Source organism: Coregonus clupeaformis, chromosome 10 (assembly GCF_020615455.1).
Source record: "Coregonus clupeaformis isolate EN_2021a chromosome 10, ASM2061545v1, whole genome shotgun sequence".
NCBI classification, from domain to species: domain Eukaryota; kingdom Metazoa; phylum Chordata; class Actinopteri; order Salmoniformes; family Salmonidae; genus Coregonus; species Coregonus clupeaformis.
Window position 1 is genome coordinate 1,229,824 of NC_059201.1, and position 11,422 is coordinate 1,241,245.

Genomic DNA, 11,422 nt, shown 5'->3' on the forward strand with positions numbered 1-11,422 from the left:
CACATACATATTATTGTACTAGGACCAGGCTAGGACCAGGCTAGGACCAGGCTAGGACCAGGCTAGGACCAGGCTAGATCAAGGCTAGGACCAGGCCAGGACCAGGCTAGGACCAGGCTAGGACAAGGCTAGGACCAGGCTAGGACCAGGCTAGGACAAGGCCAGGACCAGGCTAGGACAAGGCCAGGACAAGGCCAGGACAAGGCTAGGACCAGGCTAGGACCAGGCCAGGACCAGGCTAGATCAAGGCTAGGACCAGGCTAGGACAAGGCTAGGACAAGGCTAGGACCAGGCTAGGACATGGCTAGGTCAAGGCTAGGACAAGGCTAGGACAAGGCTAGGACCAGGCTAGGACAAGGCTAGGACCAGGCTAGGACCAGGCCAGGACCAGGTTAGATCAAGGCTAGGACAAGGCTAGGACCAGGCTAGATCAAGGCTAGGACCAGGCTAGGACAAGGCCAGGACCAGGCTAGATCAAGGCTAGGACCAGGCTAGGACCAGGCTAGATCAAGGCTAGGACCAGGCCAGGACCAGGCTAGGACCAGGCTAGGACAAGGCTAGGACCAGGCTAGGACCAGGCTAGGACCAGGCTAGGACAAGGCCAGGACAAGGCCAGGACAAGGCTAGGACCAGGCTAGGACCAGGCCAGGACCAGGCTAGATCAAGGCTAGGACCAGGCTAGGACAAGGCTAGGACAAGGCTAGGACCAGGCTAGGACATGGCTAGGTCAAGGCTAGGACCAGGCTAGGACAAGGCTAGGACCAGGCTAGGACAAGGCTAGGACCAGGCTAGGACCAGGCCAGGACCAGGTTAGATCAAGGCTAGGACAAGGCTAGGACCAGGCTAGATCAAGGCTAGGACCAGGCTAGGACAAGGCCAGGACCAGGCTAGATCAAGGCTAGGACCAGGCTAGGACAAGGCTAGGACAAGGCTAGGACCAGGCTAGGACATGGCTAGGTCAAGGCTAGGACAAGGCTAGGACAAGGCTAGGACCAGGCTAGGACAAGGCTAGGACCAGGCTAGGACCAGGCCAGGACCAGGCTAGATCAAGGCTAGGACAAGGCTAGGACCAGGCTAGATCAAGGCTAGGACCAGGCTAGGACAAGGCCAGGACCAGGCTAGGACCAGGCCAGGACCAGGCTAGATCAAGGCTAGGACCAGGCTAGGACCAGGCTAGGACAAGGCCAGGACCAGGCTATCTAACTAATACTTCATGATTGTTTTCCATCTGTGTGTTTTGTGTAGGTCAGACTTTGCTATGATCTACAATGACCGGTCAGTCCAGGAGAGCCACCACATCAGTGCTACGTTCCGCCTTCTCCAAGACGACCAGTCCAACATCTTCATGAACCTCTCCAGAGAAGAGTGGATGTAAGAAACATACAGATGTAGGATCTTAATTTGAGACAGTTTGCTACAGCAGGAAAATAATCCTGCAGCAACAGGAAATGTGAATTATTATGTGGATTATAATCAATGGACATTTTTTGTAGGGTTTGATAAATGTTTTGTTATGGTAAATCAAGTCTTACATTTTAAAGTGGAAATTAAAAACTTTAGACACTCATTTAAACCTTGAATACACTACAGCAGGGGTGTCAGAGAGTCTGCAGGTTTTTGGTTTTTCCTTTCCATTAAGACCTAGACAACCAAGTGAGGGAAGTTCCTGACTAATTTGTGACCTTAATTCATCAATCAAGTACAAGGGTGGAGCGAAAACCCGCAGACACTCGGCCCTCCAGCTTGCATTTCCTCAGCAACAGAAGAGTGATCAAATTAAGATCCAACATCTGTATATTTTACATGAGTAGCTTACTACCCTCTAACTTATCTAATTTACCACCTCTTACACAGTTTTATTTGATGTTTTTGTATCCACTTTTTAACACAGATTGGTCAATCAATCATCTTAAAAAATATATAATAGCCTGTTGCAGCACTGTGTTGGTCAGACGTTACAGTACATGACTCAGTACATGCCTCAGTACAGTACAGTACATGACTCAGTACAGTTCAGTACATGCCTCAGTACAGTTCAGTACATGCCTCAGTACAGTTCAGTACATGCCTCAGTACAGTTCAGTACATGCCTCAGTACAGTTCAGTACATGCCTCAGTACAGTTCAGTACATGCCTCAGTACAGTTCAGTACATGCCTCATTGACTTGTGAACATTATTATTGTTATTGCAAAATTATTGTTTTGCAAGGTGGAGGTGGTAAGACAGACAGACAGACAGACAGATGGATGGACTGACAGACAGACAGATAGACATAAAGAGAGACAGACAGACAGACAGACAGACATATGGACGGACTGACAGACAGACAGACAGACACAAGCAAATGGAACAACAGCTCTGCTCTTAGCAGCACAAATCTAGGTTACCATGGGAACAGGGAAACCCATCAGGACAGTCTGGAAAGGTTACGGCCCGTGGGATTATCTTTTGGATTCAAAATGCAGAACGTCTCTGCGTCCCAAATGACACCCCATTCCGCTGTGCTCGCTCCTCTCCCCCCTCCCACACTGTCCCTCCTCTGAATCCTGTGCTCGCTCCTCTCCCCCCTCCCACACTGTCCCTCCTCTGAATCCTGTGCTCGCTCCTCTCCCCCCTCCCACACTGTCCCTCCTCTGAATCCTGTGCCTGCTCCTCTCCCCCCTCCCACACTGTCCCTCCTCTGAATCCTGTGCTCGCTCCTCTCCCCCCTCCCACACTGCCCCTCCTCTGAATCCTGTGCTCGCTCCTCTCCCCCCTCCCACACTGTCCCTCCTCTGAATCCTGTGCTCGCTCCTCTCCCCCCTCCCACACTGCCCCTCCTCTGAATCCTGTGCTCGCTCCTCTCCCCCCTCCCACACTGTCCCTCCTCTGAATCCTGTGCTCGCTCCTCTCCCCCCTCCCACACTGCCCCTCCTCTGAATCCTGTGCTCGCTCCTCTCCCCCCTCCCACACTGCCCCTCCTCTGAATCCTGTGTGTGTGCGTGTGCATGTGTGCGTGTCTGTGTGCGTGTTTGTATGTGTGTGTGTGTTGATGCGTGTGTGTGTGTGTACGTGCGTGTTTGTATGTGTGTGTGTGTGTTGATGCGTGTGTGTGTGTGTACGTGCGTGTGCGTGTGCGTGACAGGGAGCTGCGAGCGCTGGTGATAGAGATGGTGTTGGCTACAGACATGTCGTCTCACCTCGTCCAGGTCAAAGCCATGAAGGGGTGTCTGCAGCAGCAGGAAAGGTAGGTGCTGCTTTACTCAGGTCACATGACAGTACTAGGTAGCACATTGTGACACAATCGAGTATGATAGTGTTAGAGATCAATGTATTGAATATGATTCTATTAGACAATTGTTTTAGATATATTGATGGATTTTATTCCTGTTACTACTTTTTTATTTATTTATTATTATTTATTTTTATTTAACCTTTATTTAACTAGGCAAGTCAGTTAAGAACACATTTTTATTTACAATGAAGGCCCACCCTGGGCCAAACCCGGACGACGGTGGGCCAATTGTGCGCCGCCCTATGGGAATGAAGAGCACTTAAAGTAAACTAAATGTAATGAGTGCGTGTAACTCGCCCATTGACTCCAATGCAAAGAAGCTTGCTCCATATCTAGCAGTCACTCTTGGTTGTTTGTTTCCTGTGATTAACAGCATAAACAAACCCAAAGCGCTGTCCTTACTACTGCACACTGCAGACATCAGTCACCCGTCCAAGCCCTGGGGTCTACACTCTCGCTGGACCAAAGCCCTCATGGATGAGTTCTTCAGACAGGTATGACCCCTGGAGGAATTTACAACTAGGGCCAGGGTTTTCCGACGGTCCTGGGTCGTCTTGTGTACTGCGACGGTCCTGGGTCGTCTTGTGTACTGCGACGGTCCTGGGTCGTCTTGTGTACTGCGACGGTCCTGGGTCGTCTTGTGTACTGCGACGGTCCTGGGGTCGTCTTGTGTACTGCGACGGTCCTGGGTCGTCTTGTGTACTGCGACGGTCCTGGATCGTCTTGTGTACTGCGACGGTACTGGGTCGTCTTGTGTACTGCGACGGTACTGGGTCGTCTTGTGTACGTTGTCGGTTCGGGTTTGGGGTTCGTTTTATGACTATTCCTGGATTATCTTGCTCATTGTTATTGATTGTCTTAGAAAGCCCATTAAAATGTGTTCTCTCTTTTTCTGTCTTCCTGAGGGTGACAGAGAGGCAGAGCTAGGTCTTTCCTTCTCTCCACTGTGTGATCGGAACAGCACCCTAGTCGCGGAGTCACAGATAGGTCATTGAAAATGCCTTTACAATATCATTAATTCATTCACTTACTAAATAATTAATTACTGATTTCTGATCCATTCATTACTGATTACTGATCCATTCATTACCGATTACTGATCCATTCATTACCGATTAGTGATTCATTCATTACTAATTAGTGATCCATTCACTACTGATTACTGAGCCATTCAGTACTGATTACTGAGCCATTCATGACTGATTACTGATCCATTCATGACTGTTTACTGATTTACATTTACATATTACTGATCCATTCATGGCTGATTACTAATCCATTAATTGCTTATAACTGACCCATTTATGACTGATTATTGATACATTCATGACTGATTACTGATCCATTTATGACTAATTACTGATCCATTCATGACTGATTACTGATCCATTCATTACTGAGGTATATATATATATGTGTTGGATGTAACGTACTAAGCTGTCCTTATAAGACTCCATGTTCTCTTGCAGGTTTCATAGACTTCATAGTGGACCCTACGTTCTCCCTACTGACTGACATGGCTGAGAAGATAGTAATTCCCCTGGTGGAAGACAACCCAGACACACCTGACCCATGCAATCCACATAGGTAACCTCGGCTCAATCAAACACTAAAAGTATTTGGAGATGAAAAACAAACATTAGAACCCAGGTCTGCTGACGACCAGCTGTTGTCTCCCTCCAGTAATCTGTGGAAGGAGAGTTCCAGAGGACTTCAGTGGAGCTTGGCTCACATCACCTCAGAACTGGTCACCTTCAGATCCACCTGGACACGACACACGGAAGACAACAAGTTCAAATGGAAGGAGAGCGGCTCCAACGGTAAATGTGACAGACTTCTATTAACACCTTGTTATTGCTCAGGGGGTTGCCAGTCAGGGCTGGCGAGGGTGGACTATCGACCGCTTGGCTAGAACACCAACACCACCCCTGGCAGGGTGTGACTACACCACCCGTGACAGGGTGTGACTACACCACCCCTGGCAGGTTGTGACTACACCACCCGTGACAGGGTGTGACTACGCCACCCCTGGCAGGGTGTGACTACACCACCCGTGACAGGGTGTGACTACGCCACCCCTGGCAGGGTGTGACTACGCCACCCCTGGCAGGGTGTGACTACGCCACCCGTGACAGGGTGTGACTACGCCACCCCTGGCAGGGTGTGACTACACCACCCGTGACAGGGTGTGACGACACCACCCGTGACAGGGTGTGATTGCCCAGCCGTGACAGGGTTGGTTTAATCAATTAAGCTTCTTGGGGTCTTGTCATGGCCTTATAAATATTCAATGTGTGCGTCCCAAAATATGTCTCCCGAGTGGCGCAGTGGTCTAAGGCACTGCATCGCAGTGTTAGCTGTGCCACTAGGCTCTGTCGTAGCCGGCCGCGACCGGGAGACCAATGGGGCGGCGCATAATTGGCCCAGCGTCGTCCAGGGTAGGGGAGGGAGTGGCCAGCAGGGATGTAGCTCAGTTGGTAGAGCATGGCGTTTGCAACGCCAGGGTTGTGGGTTCGATTCCCACGGGGGGCCAGTATGATAAATATAAAATAATGTATGCACTAACTGTAAGTCCCTCTGGATAAGAGCGTCTGCTAAATGACAAAAATGTAAATGTAAAATGGCACCCTAGTCCCTACGTAGTGCACTACTTTTGACCTTATGAAAACAGGGATGCCATTTGGGACGTAGCGAGTGTCTCTCTTTCATCTCCATAAAGCTTGAGGAGGTAGTAGGGAAATAAACAGATACAGACATGGTTCTTCTTCCAGTCCCCTGTAGCTCAATCACATTTTAAATTCCATTGCTTTCCCCTCTCAGGAATCTTGGATCAGAACGTGACGAAGGAGCTGCCGACTGGTGAAGACGAACTGTTCTAACCTTCTAATGATACGAAACAGTAGAGAGGCCTCTCGTGTAGTATGATGCCTATGGAAACCATATGGAAACCAAAGTAATTTAATGAGGATTGCAAAAACATGCTGGTCATGTTATTTGCTAATGACCAAATATGTTTTTTACAGTGCTTTGCTTGTAATTCACATTGAAAACATTTGATGAAGAAACTGAACAAAGAACATGTTTGTAGCATGCGTAACATGGGTAACATGTATGTTAAATGTGGTATGGGCAATGTTTGAGGGTAGTAAAATGCTGGAGATACTATATGTTCTGACTGTTCTTGTTGATACAACAAGATAAAGAGGTTCTACTGCTTTATATTCTACCGTACCACTGAGGAGATTCTGATGTCCCATTAATATTCACATGAAATGTAAAAACAAGGAGTGATTCTTCATCTGATTCTTCATCTAAAGCTTCATCTGATTCTTCATCTGATTCTTCATCTAAAGCTTAATCTGATTCTTCATCTGATTCTTTATCTGATTCTTCATCTGATTCTTCATCTGATTCTTCTTCTGATTCTTCTTCTGATTCTTCACATGCTGCCCAAAGAATTTGAAGTGTGAACTATACTGAATATATTGTATGTTAGTAGCCATTCTCCCGGATCATTAGCCCAGGACTAACATACTGTCCACGTTTTGTATCTTGAATATTGTGATTCTGAGGCCGTCCTGATATGGACACTGTACATCAAAGCCACGACAGACAGTGATAGTCAGAGGAGTTGGTTTGAAGCACTACAGATCTGGGGACAGGCTGAGATATCAGGCCAATCCTTCAGCAGAGTCCTGTTCACTGGTCGTCCAGTAAGAGGGCATAAAACTCTCGGGAGGAAGACTGAACAGGGCTACAGTGGTATTATGAAATACATTGGTGAAAACCAGTCACGTTTTGAAATATTGATGTGTTTTTATGCTCACAGCTCTACATCTATTGAATAATTGACAAGCAGAATGGTCTATTTTAGGGTTGCATTACAAGTCAACCTTACGCAACACAGTCAGTGATGCAACACTAATGTCAGGGCTGTGTTGGGTGTGTCCCAAATGGCCCCCACCCTATTCTCTTTATAGTGCACTACTTTGGACCTGAGCCTTATGGGTCCTGGTCAAAAGTAGTGCAATTTAAAGGGAATAGGGTGCCAGTGTGGACGCACACCTTGTTGGCCTGCTATTGGTGGTTCTTACTGTAATAAGGCCTGCTATTGGTGGTTCTTACTGTATTAAGGCCTGCTATTGGTGGTTCTTACTGTAATAAGGCCTGCTATTGGTGGTTCTTACTGTATTAAGGCCTGCTATTGGTGGTTCTTTCTGTATTAAGGCCTGCTATTGGTGGTTCTTACTGTATTAAGGCCTGCTATTGGTGGTTCTTACTGTAATAAGGCCTGCTATTGGTGGTTCTTACTGTATTAAGGCCTGCTATTGGTGGTTCTTACTGTATTAAGGCCTGCTATTGGTGGTTCTTTCTGTATTAAGGCCTGCTATTGGTGGTTCTTACTGTATTAAGGCCTGCTATTGGTGGTTCTTACTGTATTAAGGCCTGCTATTGGTGGTTCTTTCTGTATTAAGGCCTGCTATTGGTGGTTCTTACTGTATTAAGGCCTGCTATTGGTGGTTCTTACTGTAATAAGGCCTGCTATTGGTGGTTCTTACTGTAATAAGGCCTGCTATTGGTGGTTCTTTCTGTATTAAGGCCTGCTATTGGTGGTTCTTACTGTATTAAGGCCTGCTATTGGTGGTTCTTACTGTAATAAGGCCTGCTATTGGTGGTTCTTACTGTATTAAGGCCTGCTAGTGGTGGTTCTTACTGTATTAAGGCCTGCTATTGGTGGTTCTTACTGTATTAAGGCCTGCTATTGGTGGTTCTTACTGTAATAAGGCCTGCTATTGGTGGTTCTTACTGTATTAAGGCCTGCTATTGGTGGTTCTTACTGTATTAAGGCCTGCTAGTGGTGGTTCTTACTGTATTAAGGCCTGCTATTGGTGGTTCTTACTGTAATAAGGCCTGCTATTGGTGGTTCTTACTGTAATAAGGCCTGCTATTGGTGGTTCTTACTGTATTAAGGCCTGCTATTGGTGGTTCTTACTGTATTAAGGCCTGCTATTGGTGGTTCTTACTGTAATAAGGCCTGCTATTGGTGGTTCTTACTGTATTAAGGCCTGCTATTGGTGGTTCTTACTGTAATAAGGCCTGCTATTGGTGGTTCTTACTGTAATAAGGCCTGCTATTGGTGGTTCTTACTGTAATAAGGCCTGCTATTGGTGGTTCTTACTGTATTAAGGCCTGCTATTGGTGGTTCTTACTGTATTAAGGCCTGCTATTGGTGGTTCTTACTGTATTAAGGCCTGCTATTGGTGGTTCTTACTGTATTAAGGCCTGCTATTGGTGGTTCTTACTGTATTAAGGCCTGCTATTGGTGGTTCTTACTGTATTAAGGCCTGCTATTGGTGGTTCTTACTGTATTAAGAGTAATTTATACAGTGAATACGTTTTTTTTTTACAGTAAAACAGACACTTCTCTAACAACATTTTATTGTATCAAATAAACAATTTTAGGGCTCTATTCAATCTGCATCACTGAAGCGTTACAGATCGCGGATAGACATTTAAAGGTTATTCCCGATTAAGCAGACATTTTCAGCGTTTACGGTGAAAGCAGTCTCCCCTAATGCGGGAACATTGCCTTTAAATTTAAATCACGCTGTAACGCTGAATTTCCGAGATACGGATTGAATATGCTCATATAGATTAATTTGTTTTATGTACCATCATTTATAATTGAGAAAATAAATGTATGTTTTCCATCAAATATTGTTAAGAAATGTGTTCATTAGTGTTGATCGCTAAATAATTGGAAAACCAAACTCTCTGAAGACATAATATAATTATGTAGACATCTTTAATTTACATGTGGTTGATGTACTGTGTTCTATACATACAGAACATGGAATAAAGGTCCAGTCTATAATCAAAAGGACATGATGACACTGAACAGTAGCTGTCAACTGCTCAATACAGGTGTAGAATCTTCATTTAAGCCATTTTGCTAAATGTGAATTGTTATAAATATAATGAATAGTCATTTTATGCAGGTGTTGATATATTTTTCGTGAGGGATAATCAAGTCTAAAATCTCAAAGTGGAAATTACAAACGTCAGAAGCCTTTTGAAACCTCAAATACACTACAAGTTTTACATTTCCTGGGTGATCAAATTAAAATCCTACAGTCATGGTCAAAAGTTTTGAGAATGACACAAATATAAATTTTCACAAAGTCTGCTGCCTCAGTTTTTATGATGGCAATTTGCATATACTCCATAATGATATGAAGAGTGATCAGATGAATTGCAATTAATTGCAAATCCCTCTTTGCTATGAAAATGAACTTAATCCCCCAAAAACATTTCCACTGCATTTCAGCCCTGCCACAAAAGGACCAGCTGACATCATGTCAGTGATTATCTCGTTAACACAGGTGAGAGTGTTGACAAGGACAAGGTTGGAGATCACTCTGTCGTGCTGATTGAGTTAGAATAACAGATTGGAAGCTTAAAATCATTGTTCTTCCTCTGTTAACCATGGTTACCTGCAAGAAAACACGTGCCGTCATCATTGCTTTGCACAAAAAGGGCTTCACAGGCAAGGATATTGCTGCTAGTAAGATTGCACCTAAATCAACCATTTATCGGATCATCAAGAACTTCAAGGAGAGAGGTTCAATTGTTGTGAAGAAGGCTTCAGGGCGCCCAAGAAAGTCCAGCAAGCGCCAGGACCGTCTCCTAAAGTTGATTCAGCTGCGGGACACCACCAGTGCAAAGCTTGCTCAGGAATGGCAGCAGGCAGGTGTGAGTGCATCTGCACGCACAGTGAGGCGAAGACTTTTGGAGGATGGCCTGGTGTCAAGAAGGGCAGTGAGGAAGCCACTTCTCTCCAGGAAAAACATCAGGGACAGACTGATATTCTGCAAAAGGTACAGGGATTGGACTGCTGAGGACTGGGGTAAAGTCATTTTCTCTGATGAATCCCCTTTCCGATTGTTTGGGGCATCCGGAAAAAAGCTTGCCCGGAGAAGACAAGGTGAGCGCTACCATCAGTCCTGTGTCATGCCAACAGTAAAGCATCCTGAGACCATTCATGTGTGGGGTTGCTTCTCAGCCAAGGGAGTGGGCTCACTCACAATTTTGCCTAAGAACACAGCCATGAATAAAGAATGGTACCAATACCATCCTCCGAGAGCAACTTCTTCCAACCATCCAAGAACAGTTTGGTGATGAACAATGCCTTTTCCAGCATGATGGAGCACCTTGCCATAAGGCAAAAGTGGCTCGGGGAACAAAACATAGACATTTTGGGTCCATGGCCAGGAAACTCCCCAGACCTTAATCCCATTGAGAACTTGTGGTCAATCCTCAAGAGGCGGGTGGACAAACAAAAACCCACAAATTCTGACAAACTCCAAGCATTGATTATGCAAGAATGGGCTGCCATCAGTCAGGATGTGGCCCAGAACTTAATTGACAGCATGCCAGGGCGGATTGCAGAGGTCTTGAAAAATAAGGGTCAACACCGCAAATATTGCCTCTTTGCATAAACTTAATGTAATTGTCAATAAAAGCCTTTGACACTTATGGAATGCTTGTAATTATACTTCAGTATACCATAGTAACATCTGACAAAAATATCTAAAAACACTGAAGCAGCAAAACTTTGTGAAGACCAATACTTGTGTCATTCTCAAAACTTTTGACCACGACTGTACATCTGTAGTTTAAAATGTCACCCAATCATTGGCCTAATGCCACATCAGTGAAGCAGAGTATGGGATCAATCCTGTAGAAAATAAATATAAAATAATAATAATAATATGCCATTTAGCAGACGCTTTTATCCAAAGCGACTTACAGTCATGCGTGCATACATTTTTGTGTATGGGTGGTCCCGGGGATCGAACCCACTACCTTGGCGTTACAAGCGCCGTGCTCTACCAGCTGAGCTACAGAGGACCACTTATCCTAAAGATAAAATAAGCTATGTATGTTTCTGGACGTTGTTATTGTATATACAGGAAGTACTGGAAAAAAATAACTCTGGTTAGATGTATGTACTGGGGATAGTACAGTACTAAGGGGGGTGTACAGTACAAGCCGTGCCATGCATGAGTGGTCTGTTAGTAGACACATAAATAAATGTTGTTTTAGTTTAAAGGTCACAGTTCAGCCAGAGTCCTTCTGTCCAATGA

The 11,422-nt window shown here is 45.4% G+C and overlaps 1 protein-coding gene across 1 annotated transcript in view; it reads left to right on the forward strand.

Annotated features, from left to right (window-relative positions):
* LOC121574742 (calcium/calmodulin-dependent 3',5'-cyclic nucleotide phosphodiesterase 1B-like) overlaps positions 1-8,985 on the forward strand; it is a 32,392-nt gene extending 23,407 nt beyond the window's left edge. Inside the window, exons 8-14 of the mRNA XM_041887297.2 lie at positions 1,246-1,371; positions 3,126-3,227; positions 3,649-3,769; positions 4,181-4,262; positions 4,745-4,862; positions 4,959-5,095; positions 6,096-8,985. Coding sequence (XP_041743231.1) covers positions 1,246-1,371; positions 3,126-3,227; positions 3,649-3,769; positions 4,181-4,262; positions 4,745-4,862; positions 4,959-5,095; positions 6,096-6,154 — 745 coding nt within the window. The 3' untranslated portion in view covers positions 6,155-8,985. The remainder of the gene's footprint in view (positions 1-1,245; positions 1,372-3,125; positions 3,228-3,648; positions 3,770-4,180; positions 4,263-4,744; positions 4,863-4,958; positions 5,096-6,095) is intronic.
* Positions 8,986-11,422: the final 2,437 nt, after the last annotated feature.